The sequence below is a fragment of the Erpetoichthys calabaricus genome, chromosome 4 (assembly GCF_900747795.2).
Source record: "Erpetoichthys calabaricus chromosome 4, fErpCal1.3, whole genome shotgun sequence".
In the NCBI taxonomy this organism is placed as follows: domain Eukaryota; kingdom Metazoa; phylum Chordata; class Cladistia; order Polypteriformes; family Polypteridae; genus Erpetoichthys; species Erpetoichthys calabaricus.
In genome coordinates, this window is record NC_041397.2 from 147,655,313 (window position 1) to 147,679,225 (window position 23,913).

General features: G+C 37.1%; 1 protein-coding gene across 1 annotated transcript in view; it reads left to right on the top strand.

Annotated features, from left to right (window-relative positions):
* The first annotated feature begins 411 nt into the window (after positions 1-411).
* Positions 412-23,913, top strand: part of si:ch1073-15f19.2 (basal cell adhesion molecule) — a 76,107-nt gene continuing 52,605 nt past the window's right edge. The window contains exon 1 of the mRNA XM_028799869.2: positions 412-525. Within this exon, the coding sequence (XP_028655702.2) occupies positions 468-525 (58 nt within the window). The 5' untranslated portion in view covers positions 412-467. The remainder of the gene's footprint in view (positions 526-23,913) is intronic.

Below are 23,913 nucleotides of genomic sequence, written 5' to 3' on the forward strand. Positions count from 1 at the left end.
CAGCAGACTGAGTTATATGCATGACAAAAATATGTAGCCTGACATTATGTTTGCCTTTTGACACTTGGAAAATTGTTTGTCACCACTAATAGTAAAACGCTGTGCATCTTTACTGTTCACTTTTTCCACTGATCAAAGCCAGATGAACATAAATGAGGTTATCTTTTTTCCATTGACCATATGTGCCCAGCTACATTTATGAATCTTTGTAATTTAACCTCCAATTTGAGTTTTTGAGGATATGAAGTGAATAATTACTATGATTAAAAGTACACGGAGGCTTCTGAGTGTCTTGTAAAGCGAATACAATCATAACCACAATTTAAAAAAAAAAAAATTGTCAGGCTTTCTAGATCCTGATGCACTTGTGGCTTTATGTTAAAACAAAGATGACTAAAACATTTCCTGTGTAGACAGATAACTAACATTTCATGGTGGCCAGAATGCTACTACTGTTTTAACTGAAGATGGCATTTGAGAAGAGAATTATCTATTTCATTGCTTGGTTCTTGCATTTTAGTGAAGGTAAGTTTATTCTGCAATAGTGAAATTTTCTCTTTTTATATTTGATATCTGCTGCTATAGACTTGGATTAGTAATGATAAATTATGGGAGCACTTTGAGAGTCTTTTACTAACATCAATGTTAACAATTTTGCTAAATGACTTATAGTGTTGCAAAACAGATTTGTCTTGCAAATGTTTCATTTTTGCACATATAAATATCACTAGGATTGAGTTACAATTATGTTTTTTTACAGTGAAAAAAATAAAACAAATCTCTTGTTTTAAGTAGTTTAATATTATTAGCATAGTTTTTTGTTGCTGGTAAGTGTTTTCCATTACAAATAAGAACACAGTCACCAAGTGTCAAGTCTTAATCCAGTTTCACTTTTTATTGATCTACTTGGGCAGCACTGACTCACTGCCCCAGAGACCTGGGTGCAATTCTTGCTAGATGACTATTTTTGTAGAATTTGCATGCTTCCTCCATTTCCAGATGAATTTATTTCTGTTCCCATCCACATTGCAAAGATGTGCTTATTAACATAACTGACATCAATAAATCAAGCCAAGCTGAGTGTGTGTTTGTGTGCCAAACATTAGACTGATATTGGTTCTTGGTTCGATCCTGCATTGTGATTACGGTGGCAGAATTTGTTCTTATTATAATACTCTACCAGAGAAAGCAGAGGCAGAAAATGATGAATTAATGTGCATTTATTTAGTCTGCAATTTTATTACAAACAGCTTACAAATCATTATGCCATAATACAGCTGCAAAAAAATTGAACACCAAGATCTGTTTATAATATGCAAGTTATACATTAGTGATTTATTTTTATAGGACTCTTCACATTATTATGTGGTTTAACACTGTAAAGGAACCACCAAATGCAAAACTAAATAGAAGAAAATATAGCACACAAGTTACAACTATATAGCACATAATATAATGCTAAGACAAGAAGTTATTAACTTCTGGAGAACAGTTTGTAGAACTGTCTCAACAGCTACAAGATTATATCTTATCTCTCTCTAGTGCAAAAGGTTGTCAGGAACAGGATGAGTATAAGGCTGACATGTGAAAAGAGATAGGCCAGATAAGGTCTGCTTCTCAAGATTGATGACTGTCGAGCCCCTCCAAGTATGAGTGTGGGTAAACAGCGACTGGGGAGGATGCCAAATTTATTTAAAAGGTATGCAAAATGTAATGACTCTTGAGAAACAGACGTGAGGAATGAGCCAAATGTCCACTTGTGTATGGGGTTTTTCAATAAACCTAAGTTGTTCTTATATATTTGAACTTTGACAGGTTTTAATCCAGGCTAGAGTGACAATCAGTAGTACTCCCATCACATCCAGGAAAAGTTACTTGTTCAAAGCAGAAAGCAAAAGTGGCCTATCCATCCATCCATCCATTTTCCATATATAATAAAGATGTAACTATAATGATAAACTCTGCATTGTTTTAATGGTGATCTACTGTTCACATTGAAGCATAAACTAATGATGCAAGCATTTACCACCAATTAATAATACATCATGCATTCTCCCCCTGAAGTTCTAGCAGGAGTAAGCTACCATAATCCAAGATGCCAAATCTCAAAGTTCCTGTCTGATGATTTTAAGGTTTGAGACCCTTGTAACTAAAAGCTGCACTATCTGTAAAAGTCATGTTTATGCTCAAAATGATAAAATAGCCTGCATCTTGTGGTATCACATTAATGCTTTACTTTTAGCAAGGTAAAGAGGCTCCAAAAATTCACAGATTTGTATAGATTCTAAAACGAATTTTAAAATCAGTTTTACACTTGACTGATTGCCAAAAAAGGCATGAAGGCATATTGTCAAATTCCCTAATTTATTGTTAATATATTAACATGAAAGTAAGGAATTTATATAAAATATAAAAGACATTTTCTTAAAAAATATTCACAAAAGTGACTTGACCTAGGTTAGGTTACCATGCATTTCCTTTTTTAGTTACAAACAGAATTAATGTAGCAATGTTTTATATACATATTAATGTAATACTGTAGTCCTTTTCATAACATAAAATCTGAAAAGTAAAAATCAAACTCAACAATCACAATTTTTAAGCATCCTACAATTCTAATTTTCTCTTTTTTTTTTACCATTGTTTTCTTTTGAAGATACATGTTTTTTCCTCTCTAAGTTAATATTTTTAGTAACACAGCATTCTTTTATTAGTTTAATAGTACTGTGAGAATGGAAGTTTAATTTGTCTGAATATTGATTTTTTCTTCTAAACAATTCAATTTATTTCTAATAGCATAACAATTGATATATATCCATCCATCCATTTTCCAACCCGCTGAATCCGAACACAGGGTCACGGGGGTCTGCTGGAGCCAATCCCAGCCAACACAGGGCACAAGGCAGGAACCAATCCCGGGCAGGGTGCCAACCCACCACAGATTGATATATATATATATATATATATTTTTTTTACTTTTAGCTTTAGTAAATGAAAAATCTACAAACAATTTTACAAACCCTTTGAAAACAAGATTATGAGTTTTAGGTAACATTATAGTTAATTCTTCCATTACATAATAAATATTGAACATATGAGAGTTCTGATCTTACTGTGTCAATTCATTATATTTTTTTCATACTTTTATTAATTGCATAACATAACACTAAGTATGTTACTAAAAAATTGAGAACACAATAAGTGATACAACACTATTTCATATCAAATTCAAATTCATCCTTAATACCATCTCCAACCCTTTCGGAGAGCAATATAATGAAACCAAATAAGCATCTACACAGACTTAACCCTTTTTCTTGACATAACATCCTTCAGAATTGAAAAAAGTTGAAGTACCATATTTTTTGTCTTAAAGTGTTAAGTACTGAATTTTCATTAGGTAAAATTCAAGGTTATTTTTTTGTTTTTTTACTACTATATCACATCATATTGAGAGGGGGTGTTAGAGGGGTGTTTAACATGATATTACACTAATGTTTTTTAATTTACATTTTTTAATATATGAAAAATACTTTAGAAAGCTTATAATTTACATTCTTTTAATTTATAAGAGATATGCAGCCTAGAAATTGAATTTCAGGCGTGGGAGAGCAATAAATGGGAAGATTTAACTGGTTTTGGAGGATTTTGACTTGGGGTTTAAAACCAAAGATATGATCACAGGCCTCCCTATATGTATGACCATGTGCGTGTACTACATTTATTCAGTTATTGTTTCTGTCTATTAACAGAAAAAGAATCACTGTTTAAAACTAATACTTAAAAGTCAAATGTTATGTCATTTTCAAGTGCATTAGTGCACACCAAAATAATTCAGGATATTTTTATTTACACCTACACTTTAAAGATGCTTTTATAACAGAAAACCTTTCAGGTTTGTCAGACAATCACTTTGTCAGGTTTGTGATATTTGCTGTGTTAAGATTGCAACTCTTTATAGCTGAGATATTAACTGGTACTGTGAGATACGCCCAGTACTCGAATGGGAGACCAACTAGCGAAAGCTTGGATTGCTGCTGGAACAGGAGTTGGTAAGGCCAGCAAGGCTACTTACTCTGTGGTCTGTGTGTGGATCCCAATGCCCTAGAGCAGTGACAGGGACACTGTGCTGTAATAATGGTGCTGTTCTTAAGGATGAGACGTAAAACTTACTTGATGACTTACTGTATATTGGTAGTGATTGAAGTCAGTAGACGGATTGGGAGAGTGTAGGGGGGTCATGAGGTCACTAGAAAAGGGTGTGTGGCGCTCCCGATATCTATGAAAAAGGACAAAGGTCCAAGTCTTTAGAGTTCTGGTGCTTCCTGTTTTGCTATATAGTTGCGAGACATGGATGATATCTAGTGACCCAAGATGAAGACTGGACTCCTTTGGTACTGTGTCTTTTCGGAAAATCCTTGAGCACTACTGGTTTGACTTTGTGTCGAATATGCGGGTGCTCATGGAGTCCCGAATGAGGCACATTACCTGCATTGTGAGGGAGCGTCAGTTACGGCACTACAGCCATGTGGTGCGATTCCCAGAGGGTGATCCGGCTCGCAGGATCCTCATTGTTGAGGATCTGAGTGGCTGGACCAGGCCAAGGGGATGCCCACGTAACACCTGGCTGCAGCATATAGAGGGTCATTTCTGGAGAGTGGGACTGGACCATGTGACTGCCTGGGGGGCTTGCCATCCAGGATCCCGAGATGTTTCGTCATGTGGTGGGTGCAACAACGCGTTGTACCAGTGCATGCTCCCCAACCTGACCTGACCTGTTGAAGTAGCTCTCCACTGTCTATGTAAAGCATTCTGAGTAGTGAGAAAGGTGCTATATAAATGTAATTTATTATTTATTAAGAACACTTAACTGATGAGCAATATTTGATGGATGGGTCAAATTTACTCATATTTCACAATCTCCTGATGCTTTAATTTTTCAAATCTTTCCTCCTTTTTTTGATTTAATGCAATTTTAAGTCAACGTTTCTGAAAAAAATATGTTAAATCCAACTTGTCAGCTTAAGATTATTATTTCAGAATTTGTGTAAAACAGCCTTTGTTGTGTCATTTTCAAGCTGACTCACGTAACTGATTACAATTTACTATTACCTATGCTCATATACTTATCTAGAATTTGGCACTGAATTGCACAGCAATAATTACTCATAACTGAATCTATTTGCTTTAGTACTATCAATATTTATGTTGTTTGTGCTTTCTTCACATTTGTCACATTTTAGTTGTTATAGTAACTGTGATGGAATCAGCGAGCCCCAAGCCCCCAAACACGATTACACAGAGTCCCGGGTTCAAATAAAGCAGTGTTTATTTAACACATTTTCACAAAGTAACAAAAAGCACAAGCACAAGTATAATTTCTCTCTCTACGATCACCTCTTCTTTCACCACCTCCTCCAGTTAAGTGTTGCTCCACATCCTCCCAGCTCTGATTTGCCTGGACAAGGGAGTGTGGTCCCTTTTATTGAGGACCCGAGAATACTTCCGGTGCCAGGGCCACTGCCACTGGGTCCTATAAATTGGGTCCCCAGCAGGGCTCTGTTGCCGGACTACATCTCCCAACATTTCCTGCTGGTTCCCAAATTGGGCGCCAATACGGAGGGCTGCTGCCATCTAGCGTCCCGGGGAATAAAGAGTCCCCAACGACATCTTAGGGTGGGCTGTCTGTCTATTCCCTCTGGCCATCACTTCCAGGTCTGGCTCCTTCCTTTCTCTTGGTTGGGATGCCCATCTGTCTGCTCAGAGTAAGGACCCATCCCCTTCTCTGGTCGGGATGCTCATCCAACCCCTGTGGCATTTACATAACATACATTAGTTTGATTTCAAAATTACAAGAAAAGGCAATTTGATTTCAGCAATTAACTACAGTTTTCTCTATTTAAGGACAAAACATCGAGCAGCTCATTTTGTTACCATTGTAAATGGCCTCGAGCGAGGGTGACATGACACCTTGTGCAGCCAAGACAGGCACAAACTCCCAATGATCATGAACTGGATAAGTTGATTATAGAATGGGTGGTTGGTTGAATGCACAGCTCTAGCCATGTTCATTACAATCAGAGGATGACTGCAAAGCTTCAATTCATTTTTTGGGGCTATGTATGGTGCTTTATTAAAATGTACTTTAATCTGGCTGTCATTTCAAGTCCCTCTTTCAAATGCACAGCCCTACAAGTTAAAAGAACTGCAAGTGATGGCTGATTGCTCACATCATCACACTTTCAAAGCAAGCATGAATTGGGTATTTTTTATACATAAAATAATTCCATAATCAGACAAATATCCATATTACTAACCGAGAATGGTAAACCGGATGGCATGGACGCAGGTACACGGCGATGGGACCATGAGACGTACTGCGCAGGCGTGTACAGCGCACGTATCATACACCGCAAGTGAAGTCGTATCCACCGCGCACGATGGAGTCACGGCCCAAAAACGAAAGAGCTCAACTGACGTGAATGAGAAATGAAGCAACAACGTGCCCATAGCTAACGACTACTGACACGGCCACACAAAAAAGAGGATTCTGCACTGCAGCCCAGATTCAAATGGAAGTGGCTACGGAAGCCCCACAGGTCCACAAGGGACCGCCATATTGTGAGTGGCACTACTGCGGAGTGAAGTTAGGAATAATGTGCTGCTTGGAATTGTACAAAACGCTGAACGCTTTACACCAAATACAAACACAATACAGCTCAACTAACGGAAATAACAAATAAAACAACAAGCCCATACCTAACGACACGGCCACAACGAGCGGCCACAGAACAAACAAACACAACAGGATTTGGCGCCCCGCCCAAAGTCAAACCGGAGAGAGTACGGATGCCGCAAACGTACACACTACACAGCATGGTGAAGCAAAGTAGGCACGGCTCCAGAAAGAGACAGCTCGACTCACGGAGATACAAACACGAGCCCGCCTGTGTGAAAACAATGCACGCGGGCGCCTTCAATGCATTTCTCAAATAACACAGACTTTACACATGGACAACTGTATAAACGTACGGCATCCTCACACGTCCAAACCATATAGCATATGTGAATCACATTACAGTCCTGCAGTATTGACAGTACAACCACAGAAAACGCTCCGTGTTAACAGTAAGTGGAATTATCCATATTACTAACGTTAGACAATGGATAACTAATGGAGTCACGGTCATGGCTCCAAAACGAGCCCGCGTGGATAGAAAAAATAAATGGAGGCGCCTACAATGCGCGGCTGAAACCGCGGAAGCAAAACTGTCTCGGCTCCAAACCCAAAAAGCTCAACTAACGAAGCTACAAAAACAAGCCCGCATAGACAAATACAATGAACATAGACACCTACAACGCGCATCTGAAACTGCGGAAGCAAAGCAGGCACGGGTTCAAAACGAAACACCGCGACTGACAGAGATACAAAAACGAGCCCGCCTGGACAAAATCAATGAACGCAGGCGCCTACAACGTGCGTCTGAAATGCCGCAAGCAAAGCAGGCACGGGTCCAAAATGAAACATCTCGACTGACGGGGCTACAAAAACGAGCCCGCCTTGATAAAAACAATGAATGCAGGCAACTACAACGCGCTTCTCAAACAACGCAACCAAAGGAGTCACGGCTCCCAAACGAAACATCTCAACTAACGGACATACAGAAACGAGCCCACCGGGATACAATTAATGCATGCAGGCGCCTACAACGCGCCTCTCAAACGACAGAGGCAATAGATAAACGGCAAAGAAAGGAACGACAAACAACCGCTAAACAATTCCGCCAATTAGCTGACAACGCATTCTGTAATGAATCCACTATTAATGAACATTCATTAGGATTAATGAATATCATTTGCTGTCATTGTCATTCACTTAACTTCCCTGAAGAAACAACTGGCAATACAACTAATGAGTTTACACGTTGTTGTCAAAAGGGTCAGGTTAGACTGCCTCCTTTAGATGAATATCCTGAATATCTACGGAAGCTTCTAACTAACAATGTGCCCAAAAGTAAAAATTTTATGGACTGCATTAGATCCTACAATAGTTCATTTGCTTTTGCATCTACCGGGGTAAATATCAGGCCACCAGCTGGCAATGGCCCATACTGCTTTCGCGTATGTGGACAAATATTACATTGGATTTGAACAGTGCACCCTGAACCAAATCGCGAACGCAAATGTGCACAGATCTACGTGTTAGATCCATATGACGCAATCTATCAACGAATGAACCTGCCTGAAAACAAGCAATGCATGGAGCTGATAATGAGAAACGTCGCTGAAGTCATAAACAATCACCCATTAGCTAAGTCTATAAAAATGCTAAATGAGGTTGAAAGAGAGGCAAATACAAAAGCAGAAACAGAAGGTGTAGCGCCAACTAAAATTGCTTTGGTCTTAATAAAGGACGAAGAACCCTTTATCTGCGACGACTTGGTCACGGAGGTATTTGGAACAGCAATCTCGTTAGACCAGATACCACTATTAACACAACGGGCTACAGTAATCCCTCGCTATATCGCGCTTCGCCTTTCGCGGCTTCACTCCATCGCGGATTTTATATGTAAGCATATTTAAATATATATCGCGGATTTTTCGCTGCTTCGCGGGTTTCTGCGGACAATGGGTCTTTTAATTTCTGGTACATGCTTCCTCAGTTGGTTTGCCCAGTTGATTTCATACAAGGGACGCTATTGGCAGATGGCTGAGAAGCTACCCGGCTTACTTTTCTCTGTCTCTCTTGTACTGACTTTCTCTGATCCTGACGTAGGGGGTGTGAGCAGGGGGGCTGTTCGCACACCTAGACGATACGGACGCTCGTGTAAAAATGCTGAAAGATTATCTTCACGTTGCTATCTTTTGTGCAGCTGCTTCCTGAAACGACATGCTGCCCGGTGCTTCGCATACTTAAAAGCTCGAAGGGCACGTATTGATTTTTGATTGAAAAACAAACTCTGTCTGTCTCTCTCTCTTTGTCTGCTCCTGACGGAGGGGGTGTGAGCTGCCGACTTCAACAGCTTTGTGCCGCGGTGCTTCGCATACTTAAAAGCAGCCCTATTGATTTGTTTGCTAGAGATTGTTTTCTCTATCTCTGTGACATTCTGTGCTGCTGACACGCACTACTTTGAAGAGGAAGATATGTTTGCATTCTTTTAATTGTGAGACGGAACTGTCATCTCTGTCTTGTCATAGAGCACAGTTTAAACTTTTGAAAAAGAGACAAATGTTTGTTTGCAGTGTTTGAATAACGTTCCTGTCTCTCTACAACCTCCTGTGTTTCTGCGCAAATCTGTGGCCCAAGCATGACAATATAAAAATAACTATATAAACATATGGTTTCTACTTCGCGTATTTTCTTATTTCGCGGGTGGCTCTGGAACGCAACCCCCGCGATGGAGGAGGGATTACTGTATATTATGTCCAAAGAATATTCACATTGATCGCATGAATGACCAGGTCATTGCGTTACTTCCTGGAGAAGGCCGCCTCTTTCTAAGTACTGACAAGGTTGATTCTGAAGACGAGAATGAGCATCTTCATTTCCCTTTAGAATATTTAAACACTATTAACCCAGCCGGATTACCACAACACAATCTTAACCTTAAAATCGGGACAATAGTCATGCTATTAAGAAACCTTAATACTAAACGAGGTTTATGCAACAGTACACGTTTAGTCATCACCACCATGACAGACAATGTTATTGAAGCAAAAGTACTCACAGGATCACATTCTAACAATACTGTTTTGATTCCTAGACTTGACCTTACAAGTTCTGACCTGGAATTACCTTTTACACTTAAACGACGCCAATTTCCAATTAAAACCTGCATTTGCCATGACAATCAACAAATCCCAAGGACAAACCATGGACAGAGTTGGCATATACCTCTCTGAGCCTGTATTTGGTCATGGACAACTTTATGTAGCCTTCTCAAGAGTTCGGCGTTCATCTGACATTAAAGTTAAAGTTACAGATACTCCACACCAAGGAAAACTCATTCAAGGACAACACACAATCTTTACTACAAATGTGGTGTATAAAGAAATATTCCAATAAATATTTTGAATGTGCCATGATATGGATTCTTTACTTCCTTTGTACGTCCTCTGCACCTTTACACTCCAATATGTCTCATACATACATCAATGTATTTCGGGTTTCCCAACACCGGGGGTTGGCGAGCGAAGCGAGCAGGGGGCGGAGCCCCCTAGTATTGATAATAAAGCTTTTTTTACTAGGAAATGCAACTGGATTTTATGCTACTTGAGGTCTAACTGTAATGGTGACAGTTTCTTTCTCTCTGCCTTTGCTTGAACTTGCCACTCCTGAATTTGTATATGTGTGTGTGTATACATACCACAGTTTAAGAATTACTGCCTAGAATGCTGTCATGTTTTATAAAAAAAAATAGTGTATTTCATATATAGATTTTCAGTTTTGTTTTTGTTTTATCTGAATGTTTCAGTCACCGTATAGAGTACTTCAAATACTGTAATATACTGTATAGCTGTAATGGGCTGACTGTGAGACTTGTAGAGACCCTGTCAAAGTATTTAGTATCCTGAAATTCATGGCCATCTTTATTCAGTTGTTTCTTTCTTGTTTTTTTTTTCAGAAGTAAATGACTGTGCTGGGAGTTTTTTTCTTTTATTATTGTCTTTGCTCATATAACAGCAGGCCTATTTCTGGAACAGTTTACCGGATGTTTCTGAAACATGCTGGAGTCAGCATAAGTTAGGGGTTTTTTTTTTAATTTCATGAGAAACCTGCTGTTCTACTTATTTTAGAGAAGCTTCTTTTACTGGCTTTATATTGGTTCTTGGTTTTGTGTCTATAATTGGCCGTAGCACTTTACATATATTTTGTAATAGTAGATTTCAACATTTATATTTATATACTAGCCTTTTTTTGCTTTAATATAGCAGTAGAATCTACAAAACAAAAACATCTTTGCTGAATTTTCCAAAAAAAAAAACCAAATATGCCAGATAATTGTCAAAATAAATAAGGAGCTCCACAATAAACCCAGAGATAAAACCAATAAGAGTTCTTTTCATTCCAGAGGTCCTGGATATTTTATATTTGATAAATTTCTTTTGTAATAGGTTCAGGACTTCTCAGCCACAGTCAGCAAAAAAATTAGACTGAAAAGACACATTTATAATTTTGTTTTCTTACAGGCTGACACTTTTATCCAAGACAACTTACAAAACTTGAGATACAATTATTTTCATTTCTTTTGTTTTTCCATTTGGAGCACCGGCAGTTGAGGTAACTTGCTGAAGATCATGCAGTATCTGCAGATTTAAACCTGCATCCTCAGTGTTCCAAAGACTTACTCACTGTGCCACACTTTTAAGAGAATACTGTCTACACTACACTAGTTAAAAAACTGGGGATCTCTTGTTGGATGTGTCTGGAGTAGCCTGATACAGTGACTTTGGGTCTGCTTGGTAACTAACCACAGATGAAGTCCCATTATCACTTTCTCATCACCTTTTTAGGACCATATGAGCAGAGGGTTTATATCTCTTTTAGTCATCATTCTTGGGACTTCTGGCGATCCTTCTGGGTTGTATAATGTCAAGTGCATTTCTAAGCCCTTCCAAAAAACATATCAGAGCAAACTCTGAAGCATATAGAATTCTCAATCCCCACTCCAAGTGGGAATCCCTGCACTGTCAGATTTTTTTTGCATGGGGAGACATAGCAAACTGTAATAAGGGATATAAATAGTATAGAAAGAAGGTGATCCTACATAGATGTGATTTTCATCAAAATTAAAATTCCATCAGCCTTGAGGTCATATAAAAACACATGGCAGTTACTTATTTTTTATATATCAGTGCTGAAAGATGGGATCTCAGTTTCTAAGAGAGAGCTAATTACTGGGACACATTTTTCAGCAGCTTCAGTAATACACACGGCTCAACTTGACAATATTTTACGATGAAGAGTAAGTAAGTTAATTTTGGCATGAAGGTTGGAGGGGAAAACGTTACCAGCTAAGTGTAATTATGGACCCAAAGAAAAACACACAACTCTTAGTTATATGTACATGCCAGTCTAAAATTAAAGGTTTGCAGTGTATAAACCTCTTTTCATATATGACCATTATTGTGGATAAAGTGGTATTAAGAACACAGACAGTGGTCTATTCAGTAATGGAAAAAGAGATATGGTTGGACAAGTCATCATTCAAGCAACAAAAATAACTTTAATGCTGAACTCTAAAAAAGAAAACATGCAAAAAAAAATTTTTTTTTTAATTCTAATTATATTTGTAGTGGGCACTGGCCACTGTAAAACACATTCTTTCATCTCACCTAACATGCACATCACAAGGTGCAGAGGACAAAATATTCAGACATAAAAAAAGCCTCTTAACATCTCTTTTAATGATAATTTTACTTCAAACACACAAGCAGTCATAGAGATAACATTTACCATCATTGTCACAACAAACTCTAGCTGTAATATTTGAGCTGTGTTACCTGGGTTCATCATTAAATATCATAAGACAATGGGTATCAGTGATATTGCCATCGGAGAAACTGTCTCCTATACACTCCAATATCCAGCTTCAAAGCCAGAAAGAATAACGTGTTCAATGTTGCAGAGGTGGAAAATTCCTCTGTAGGACACATATGAGAAATATATCATATATTCAAAAATATATATCAGCAGGCAGAGGTTTCTACAGGTTTTTGACCATAATAGTTTTGTGCCCCATTTTTATTTATCCTGGTAATTTTAAGAAAGTAAGTCTCTTGTGATTCAGTGTACTCTTTGTAGTGTTAATTCATTCTGTAAATGAAGGTAAGGCAGTTCAGAACTTAGAATGTGAGAAGGACCACTTTAAAATACTGTTCTAAACTTAACTGAAAGTCAGTGAAGGAAACAGTAAAAAAAGTGGAGTTATATGATCACACTTCTAAGTAACAGTTATAATCCTTGTGGCAGAATTTAAAATCAGTTGTAGTTTACAGTAGTGAGTGAACAATTCGAATGTCTTGACAAATTGTTGAGTGCACCAGATTCTACTAAATACACACAAATTTTCATCCTTCCAACCAACTATAAGGCAATAGGCATCCACAGCTTATTTCATCAGGCATGAACCAACACTAGATGGTGTAACACTGCACTGGAGACATAAACACACACAGCTAATTTAAAGTCACAGAATGACCAAATATGTATGCCTTTGAGATGCAAGAAGTGTAAGACATGTGTAAGCCACTCACATTCTTCACAGATATTGACCTGGGCACAGTTCCTTAACTGTATTAATAACCAGTGAGTTGTGGTGAGTTATAAATCACCATAACTCCCTGTTTTATCTTGGTAGAGTAATATATTGCTCTGCTTTCCCCTATTGTATTATTAATATATAGCCTTTGTCAGAATGCCTAATCTCACAGATTTACCACTGTTTATAAGATATTATAGTATATAACTTATCCCCACCTTCCCTTCTATATCTATAAACTCAGGCAATTAGATGCAATAAAAAGACAAGCAGGAGTTAAGTTACACATAAAATAATGTATTATTGATAATCATAAATAATAACAATATGCAAAGTACATTTGAATATTGGCAACCATACAACCTGATTTAAATGGTGATGTGTAGTTTCAGGTGGCACACAGACTTGTAGTTATTTAAAATGTCTCTAGTTAAGGCATTATTGGTGCTCAGCTTTCTTCAGAATAGGCCGTATGCCTGTTCCAATATGGCTGCTAAGCTGTGCTCTTCATTGTGTTGTCTTCATCATCAGAGGTTAGTAAGAGATGCTTCTTTCAGATGTTAGTAAGAGAGACAGAATGTGGTTGAACAAGCAGATTTATAGATTCTCTGTCCAATCCCTACAGCCAATAGGGCATCATAGTACTTAAAGGCCTCTGAGACAAGCCAATTCCAAACAAGCATACCTCAGACCAATGGGGAAATACAACGTCTTAATACCTGCCATTCCCCAAACCCATTTGTTGAGCTAAAGTTTGCCAGTTAGGCAACCTGGCTTCCTTGCATTTACGGTTGAAGACTCTAGCAGAGAAACACCGTGTCAAGCACCCCCTTCCCCCAACTCTGTCGTAAAATTTAAAGAGACTCGGTCGTAAAGGAGGGGCAAACACGAATGCCTCTCACCAAAGTAACACTAAATTACATTGCTTTGCCTACATTACAAATAAAGACATACACAATATTTATCAAGTTATATGCAAAATCTCACATCACAACACTCCCCATGTATTATGTTGTTTAAGATGAATTAATAAACTAATGTTCTAATTTAAAACACTTATCACAATGAGTGGCTGAAAAACTACAGCTCACTTACAATAGTGTAAAAAATTTAAACAGGTCAGTAGTGACTTCCAGAATTCTCTGATCAGTCCATGACACATCCAGTTCTCTTTCGCATTTAATATAAAACAAAACATTGTGATTAAGGAAGTTTTACAATGACAACCTTGGAAAAGAACTACCAGGAGTCAAATAAATCAAAGTGGAAGCATCAGGTTTGTGAGACACACCAGGAAAGTTTACTGGGTTCATCTGCTTCCTCTTTTGAAGATTAACACAAACATACATACACATAGCAATCCTATCCAGACAAAATATCGAGTGGTGCCATTTGCCAATCACTGAGCGATATTCTGCCTAGAATTCTCTACATAGGGACTCACTATAAGCAGCACTAACAAACCATGCAAGTGTCATTGCAACACTCTTTTGATTATATGTCCCTTACCAACCAAACAATGTCTTATTACATGTACCACAGTTGTTTTAATTTTTGAGAAATGACCTCAACAGCCTTAATAAAACCTTTGAATTAGAAAATAGCAATTTTATCCATGCTTGGCACCATCTTATTACTTCAATCACTCTACATATAAGACAAAGTATAGAAAATATAAAAGCAACATGGCATTTGTTAATGTATAACAATACCAAATAGAAGGAAATAGAATCGAAAATGAAATAGATAGGAAGTCTGGATATAAGGTTACTGAAAATCAGAAATGCCAAGGGTTGGATGTTGTCCTTGAATATTTTTTGATTTGGTGCTTGGTGTTATTCATAGGTTACTTTTTCCAATGTCCAAAGCAGATGGTCTCAAGTCTATTGATGTCTGATATCATTTCCCTTCTGCCGTTGTCTTCTTTGGACCCTCAGAAGAGCTATATTTATGTTAAAATGCACATGTAGGATTTTGGGACAAATGACATTGCACACTTTAGATTGACTACCTTGTCCAGATGATGAATGACTCTGATCAAAACGTTTGATATTTTAAGTACCTCCTTATTTCTTCCTTTCTCAAGCTGTTCACTAAATCTGTAATTCCTAGTCCAACGGCATCCATCCATTACCAGGTTATAAATTAATTAAAACAGGTCCTGTGGCATCTGTACTTATTTCCCATTTCTGGGTCATAAACTAATTGAAAAAGAAATCGATTGCAACAGAGGCATAAATTGCTGGTACAATACAGGAAGAATGTACAAGAAAGGAGGCTTACAATGCCTGTAAATTCAGTTTACCCTGGTTCCTTTGAGCAAAATAACTAAAACTTTACATAATTATTCTACAGTTTAAAAATGGAAGATTTTCCACTCACTGATAACTATTAATCTAAACTGCAATTGAATTTCCAAACTGCTGTGTCATTTTGCATTCATTGTATGACAATTTTCCCAGCTGTATTTAATTAATTAATAGTTCTCTGTAGCGTAGAGAGAGTAGATCTCTCTAGCAAATGTCTGCGGTGTAGTAGATGAGAAAGCATGTAAGGCAGATGACATGGTCAACTTTGTTCAAAAGGCAGCAACATTGCAGTTTAGATTCTTTTAGGCCACAAATAACTCCAGAAATTTTATTTGTGCATTTTGGTATCTCATAAAGATCAAAACTACAAGATCATCAGAATTTCTACAGAGCTCAGTAAGCTTCTTGTCATTTTAACAGTGAATAAGTAAAGCATTCAAGTACATTGCTACTATGAGCCATGTATAATGCAATGAAAAAATGCAATGATAAAGTGTTGGGACACTGTTTGGTAAACTCTAATTGGATGAAAAAATAACAGCTCTCACTGAGATGTAAAGATTTTACAGACACAGGCCCTTTGACTAAAGATATATGGAGGTGGCATGCAATTTAAGGTGGCTTCAGAGGAAGGGGTGGTCAACGAAACTGGAAGTCACATTGTCCCTCACACCAAGTTTCTTCTGGTCTGAGGGCAGAAGGGAAGGAGAGGCAGTATGTGGCAAAGCAAAACTGTCACTGAGGGTGGAATTGTGTGACAGCTACTATGAGCTATTTTGCATGATTTTCAAGCCACGTTCTAAATAGGAATTGTACACTGCTTCCCTGTTTTATAAGTGTCATGATTTTTGCCTTGAGCTCTAGGTTTAGTATTGAGATTTGCTTCTTGTCTACAGCTCCTCTTTTCCTTTCTTCTCAAAAGAATATTTGGATTATTTAGTTGAAGGTTAGTTTGGGTTTCTTTGTTTTATTACTTAAATGCAATTTTCTTTTTAATATCTTTAATTCTTCCAGTATTAATTGTTTTAGTTGTAAACTTTCTCAAATGTGCAAACTAGTGTGTTATGGTTTAGAGTTTTTGAAGTTCTTGGCTTTTTCATATCGCTTAGCCTTTAGAATTAATTGTTCTTTTGCATTTTTATTTTGTCGTTTTGTATTGCTTTACCTTCAAATATTACTTGGCCTTTTGTATAATTAAGCTTTTACTTTGCTATTGTATTTTGAGTATTTTGGCCTTTATATTGCTCGGCCCTTTCCTGATTACAGTAGCTTTGATATTTTGGCCACTGTATTTTTTGTTTTAGCTAATGGTATTGTGTGGTCTTTGTTGGAATTTAATTTTGCAGTTTGACTTATAAATGAACTTAAATTAATTGTTTTGTTCCAGTAAAAACTCAATGAGTCAATTAAGCTATTATCTCATTATTTTGGGATCATATCTTTCCTTTTTTGCTTATGTCATTATTATAGAATTTTTCATTTTTAAAAATCATATATATGAATAAATTGGCCAGGATCTCTTCACATGAAACACTCCACTGTTGGGCATTTACTTATATTAAATGTACACATATTGACTGTTGAAAAAATGTCTGTTACAATATGATAGGGATCTGCTAGATATCAAGAATATCACAAACACAAGATGATTGTATACATAAGGAGTATTTTTTAACTTGTCAGACTGTTCTTGAAGTCATTCTTACCATTAATTAATTTCTAGGGGACCTGGGCTGTCTCTTAGAAAACAATAACACATTAGTAAACCATGTTTTAACATTTCAAACATTAACCAGGACTCTGAATTCTATTCAATAATGCAAGTCTGCAAATGTCACTACCTTAGTACACATGGTAATTAAGTTTGTCACCCATACATCTCCCTGCATAGTAAGTCATTGCACTTCATAAATAATAAGGTGTGCAGATGGAGGAAAGAAGGTTAAGGAAAAAATCCATAGAACATTTGTTTCTCTGTCCCTGGGGTTTCTGAATTGATTTTCCATTGCTCTCTACATTGTATTGCTGCCAATCTTTATAATACCAGATTATATTCCATTTTCACACAATTCTGTTCTGTACAAATTCAGAGGAGACTGCTGTAATTCACAGTGGTCATTTCAGCAATTGTGATCTAATCAATGTTCAATTATTTTGAACAACTAGTATCAAGAATGGATTGACAAGTAACTTAAAATCATATTTTGAACATTCTCAAACTACAGATTCAAGCATACGGGATATTTTTTTACTTTTTACATGAACATTCCAGTAGAATTTACATATATCAAAGGGTGATGTTATGAACAAATTGAGAGATTAACAAAGGGAGAACATTTCCAGACATCATTGCATAGGCTAACAAGCTGTTTGACTAGAGGATGATTCACCCTTTACCTGCCTTGAAAAACAATTTTCTATTTCTCTTGTCTCTTCCTCTGTCCATGGATCCTTCATTCAAATTCTCTTAACAGACTTTCAATTAATGAATCTTCTGGCATGAAGCAGTTTCAGTTACTCTCTTAGGATCCTGGTTCCAGGAAAGCCCAACTTTGGTCAAAGTGACTCCAGGCTGCACATAGCAGTTACGAATGTACCTGCATCCCTTAGGTTTATAAAGCACTTGATGGGTCAGGCAGCTTCTGGGTTGCTTGCCTTAAAAGGTAATAAAGTCAGAGACCAAGTGCGACCATCTAACAGGCAGGAGTCATGTTAGGCCACAGCCCACCCATGCCTCACCAATAAAATATTAATATGGTTTGCATTCTCAAAACGCATATTGGCCATGGCATGTTGTTGTGCTGGCTAAACATCCTTGGCTCTATTCTCCCTCTGGTGGTTCCATGTTAAATATGAACAGATAATCAATTTTTGTTTAAGTTTAGGGAATGGAAACAACAAAATCTAAGTTTTTAATTGTATTGTTTCTCTTTTGGCACTTTGATGTATTAAAAATCTTTTAGAAACACTAACAAATTTATTTTTCATTTGCATCTGAAATGTTTACTATAGGTAAAGCTTAAAGTTATAAAATTTTAACCCAATACTAAGTAGTCCCTTATATATTCTGAGACACAATAAGGTTAACAGATGCCCAGTATTGTTACTTTTCAACAACAATGGTAAATACTTGCCAAATTCTAAAAAAAAAAATTTGCCAAATTTTAAATAAACTGCGGTGAGCCCTACCCAGGGTTTGCTTCCTGCCTTGCTGCCTGTGTTGGCTGGGATTGACTCCAGCAGACCCCCGTGACCCTGTAGTTAGGATATAGCGGGTTGGATAATGGATGGATGGATGGATGGATTTTAAATAAAATGAGCCACTATTTTTTCACTGAATCATGGGGTGCAGTTAAACAGTCTTCCCACTAAGTGGGAAGATGTATATTTGTGAATTTCAGAAATGGTAATGGCGTGTTTAGTTTACAATTTTCATGCGAATTATGACATCCTTTGCACGCATTAATAAATAGGACATCTTGGTGACAGCTAATTTTTATCATATGATATTATGGTACACTTTAGTTTAGATACTCCAAAACGCATCTATTACTCATTTACCCTTATGTAGCAAGAGCTTAACAAGGTTTCTTTGGGTTTTCATAACACTTACAAAACATCACTAGACAGATTATTTATCTTTGTGCAGTGCGGCAAATTGACATGATGGTAAAATTACTTGTTAATACTGTATGAAGGATCCACAGGTCTAGTACTAAATATGTAATATCAAGAGAAATGTGTCTCAGTTAAGCCGCCTCAGACTACTTCATAAAGTGAAGTTGTGTTAGAAGGTCACATTGCAGAGATAATAAACACTTTGTTGATGCTTTTAAGTGTTAGGGTGCAAAGAAGTGTTTGTTTAGGTCTGTATAGGATGGCTGCTGCAATATTTCACTATCGTGAACATGAGCAAATTGACAGTAATATCTAAACCTCACAGTGTATCCATATTTTGAGAAAGTGATTAACCACTGGATTACTGGTTAACTGGCAATAACTAGTAACAGTAGGATAACAGAGCAAAGTATACAAAGGAGAGTTTAAGGAGGAATTTCTTTACAAGCCTAACCAAACAAGCAGAGTTTCATTAGTTTTGCATCTTTTAATAATCTCTGTCCGGTGCCTCATGCCATACCACACCACCAGAAACTGTAGCAGAACCAAGCAATCACACCACCACACTCGCCTTAAGGTGTAACTGCGTCACAACCCATTGCACATAAAAAGATTTAACTATGAAAGCAGCGGAATCCTAGTCGTGAAAGGAATCACTGAATGCTCATTTAATTTGAGATACAGCCAGCTCCAGAATGATCATGATATAAAAGGCAAAACTTAGACTGAAACTAACCTGAAAATGATATGTCAGGTGAAAATAGTACAGAAATAAATAATAAAAAAATCAATCTAAAATATCCTTATTAAAATACAATATATTCATTTAGATTGCACCTTTCACCTTCTTTTTCTTCATAATGCACCAAAATGCTCCTGCTTTTTGCCATTATTTATATATTTTGTGAACTATATTGTATATATTTCCTCTCCTATGGAAAGGCCCTGTGACAGTGAAACATATCAATGTCAATTTATTTATATAGCACATTTAAAACAACATAGAAATGCTGTGACAAAGTGCTTTACAATAAAAGAAGAAAAAACATACAATTAACATAAAAAACATAAATAGAAATAAAATGAATGAACATAAATAAAATAAATAATAAATAGAAGTAAGATTACATAATCACAATGAGGAAACCATCAGTATTAAAGCAAGTGAATAGAAATGAGTCTTTAATCTTGTTCTGATCAGTTCAATTGTAGATGGACTCCTTTATGTAATGAGGTAAAGAGTTCCACAGATGAGGAGCATCAGCTGCAAAAGCCTTGTCTCCCTTAGTTTTACACATGGTACAAGGGACAACAAGAGACAACTGACCAGAAGATCTAAGCATTCTAGATGGCTGGTGTAAAACACACAGTTCAGATAAATAGGCAGGAGCAAGCCCATGTAAAGATGTAAAAACTAGAAACAAGAGGAGGATAAGGACTGCAGCGCCACCTGAGTCAGTAATAATAGAGATGTCATTGAATACTTTCAAGATGGGCCATCTCAACACCATGGTAACGCCTAAAGCCAGATTGGTATATCTCAAATAAATTATTGGAGTTAAGGTGATCAACCAATTGATTATAAATAATTCTTTCTAATGTTTTAGCCAGAAATAGAAATTGGGAAAATTGGCCAAAACTCCAGGATCTAATTCTGCCTTTTTTAGACAGGAACGCACCGCATGTTTAAAAAATGAGGGCACAACACCCACAACTAATAGAGTAATTGATAATCGCTAGTAAAGGTGGACCCAAAACATCAAAGGCTTCCACTAAGAGGTATGGCGGTACAATATCAAGAGAACTGAGAGTAGGTTTAAGGGTGTCAATAGTACTTTTTAACTGTGAAAGTGAGACAAGATCAAAAGATTCCAAGACAATGCCTTGATTAAAAGTAGGAAGTTCATAGCCAGTTGGAACAATACCACAGCGGATTGTATCAATTTTACTGACAAAGAATGAAAGAAACTGCTCACAGGAAAGAACAGTACTATTTAATCCCGTCACAGAATGAGGGTGAATGGCCACATTAATTGAATTAAATAAAACCCTAGAATTCTTAGAATGACTGGATACTAAATCAGGGAAGAAATCATGTTTAGCTTTCTTAACAACAACCTGGAAGTTGAATAAAGAAGTCCTAAAAATCTGTTTAGAAACAATCAGTCCATCTTTTTTCCAACGTCGTACCGCAGTAGTTTCATTTAGCTAGGGAGCAGGTCTTCCCTTATTACAGCGTATATTGAGCAGAGCAATTGAGCCTAAAACTATTTTACAAGGAGAATAAAATTCTAAAACAGAATCATCGATACCATCATGTTGGACATGTACATCAAGACTAGAGAATATGGTTTTAAAATTGGATATAATAGAAGAATTTAAAAAGCGAGAACAGCGTGGAGCACAACGAGTAGTAGGAACATCAACAGTAATATTCAAATCCATCATTATAGAAAAGTGATCAGTAAAAGAAACATCACTAAAAATAAACATGCTTCCTGTCTCACGAGTCATAAAGTCCACAACTTAATACAGTCATTTGTAATATAGAACTTAATACAGTCATTTGTAAATTTATATAATGTAGGAAATTATCCATTAACAAGAGTATCATTAAAATGCCTTACAACATACTGTATATCCATTGTAAAATAGCCAGTGAAAAGACATATGAATATGTGAAAATCAAACCCAGCTAACTAGAAAATTAAAAGAACAGATCTAAATGCTGCACCACCCTGCTGATCAATACAGTTACATATGAATACTGACTGACAAAAATCATAAACAGACACTCAAACTGTGCATGCAAAAGCTTTGCCCTATAGTATAGGTGCTTTCTCAATTTTTTAAATTTTAATAAATTTGCAAAAATCTCAAGTAAACTTTTTTCTTGTTGTCATTATGGGGTGTTGTGTGTAGAATTCTGAGGAAAAAAATGAATTTAATCCATTTTGGGATAAGGCTGTAAAATAACAAAATGTGGAAAAAGTGATGCGCTGTGAATACTTTCCGGATGCACTGTAGATATCCTACTTTAGACAATGGTCATGACTAAATGCATAACACAATATACTATAGAAGTCTCTACTTAAGAACTTATTATCACCAATACTGACAAACATGCAGGTGTTATCACAACACAATGAAAAGCACAGCTCATTTGATTATATGCCACTTACCTAATCAAACAATATGCCCTGCTTTTACCGCAGTTGTCTTTCGTTTGAGGAGTGACCTTTAGCCTTAATAACATTATGAGCAAGGAATGCAGCAAACTCCTCACACTGGTGTCTTAATTTTCAATTTATTGTTTCAGTCACACTAGAAACAAGAACAAAGTATAGCAAATGTAAAATGAATACCAAAAAGAACAAGATATGATAGAAAATAAGCTTGAGAGAGTCTGGATGTAGTCTCTAGAAAAAGCTTACAGAAAAAGTCAAGGATTGGATGTTGTCCTAGACAGCTTTTGATTTAGTGATATGTGTTATTCATAAGACGCTTTCACTGACATTCAAATGAAATGGTCACTCATGTCTCTGACTGTCTCTTCTGACGTCGCATTCGCTCTCTTGGACAAGCCATATTTATGTTAAAATTCCATGTGGGGCTCCATAACATGTGATATGGGGTTCTGTGACATGTGACATGTGATATTACAAACAAGTTTCTGACCTTTTTGCGCATCTCTGTTTCCAAGTGATAAGCTGGCTGTCCTTCTGATGGATGAATTTGTTCAAAGTTTCTGATCTTTTTACACATCTCTCTTCCCAAATGATAAAGTAATCAACACGGCCTGAGTCAAACCATCAAAACAGGGGTATTAAGGTGATATATTACTGGTACAATACAAGAAGAGAAGATACTTTGATGTTAATTGCGCCCTTAAGTGTTCTGTCAATTATGCTCATCTTGTTTATTTGATCAAAAAATATAATAAAAATATAAGCAGTGTGGTGGATAGCCAACACCCTTACCTGGCCATGATGCCTTTGTAGTGGAAGGACCGGGGGAGAGAGTGAGCACAGGTCACTATCTCCCCTGGATCACTAGATGGCAGTACCCCTAGGCTGCAGCTGTGCCTCAGATTCCCACAGTACACCATGGGACATGGAGTTCTGCAATGTAGCCCTGTTGGGCTCTGTGGGCACTCCCAGGGGGTGCTGAAGGGATTGCGGAGTCCTACTTTCTTGGGCTTCCACCTCACCTGGAAGTTCTTCTGGACCATGCTAACAGACCACCAGAAGTACTTACAGGTGCAGCATAAAAGGACCCAGCTGCCACTCCACCGGGGTCAAGAGTCAAGAGGGAGAAGATGAAGCTTTCTGGCAGAGGTGTGGAGGCAGAAAGAAAGAGAGAAAGGCAAAGAAAGAAAAAAAAAGACTTTGCTGTGTGCTGTTTGTGTTGCACTGTGCTTTGTACTGAGCTGGTTTGTGGGAAACCATTTGGGAAGCAAACTAAAAGCTATGTGTTGTGCTGGACTTGTGTCTGTATCTGTTTGTGTTGGGTTCGGAGAGCTGGAGCACCCCCTGCAGGCCACATCATCTGTTATTTCAAAAATTGAAAATATGGCACTCCAGGGCACTGCTTTTGTTAAAAGATACAGTAAATGCATACTTTATTTATATACCACTGGATAAAAGTGACATAATCACAGCATTATATTGTCTGCAACTGTAAAAAAACAGAATTCACTGTATATTGCAGTTTTGTTGTTGTTT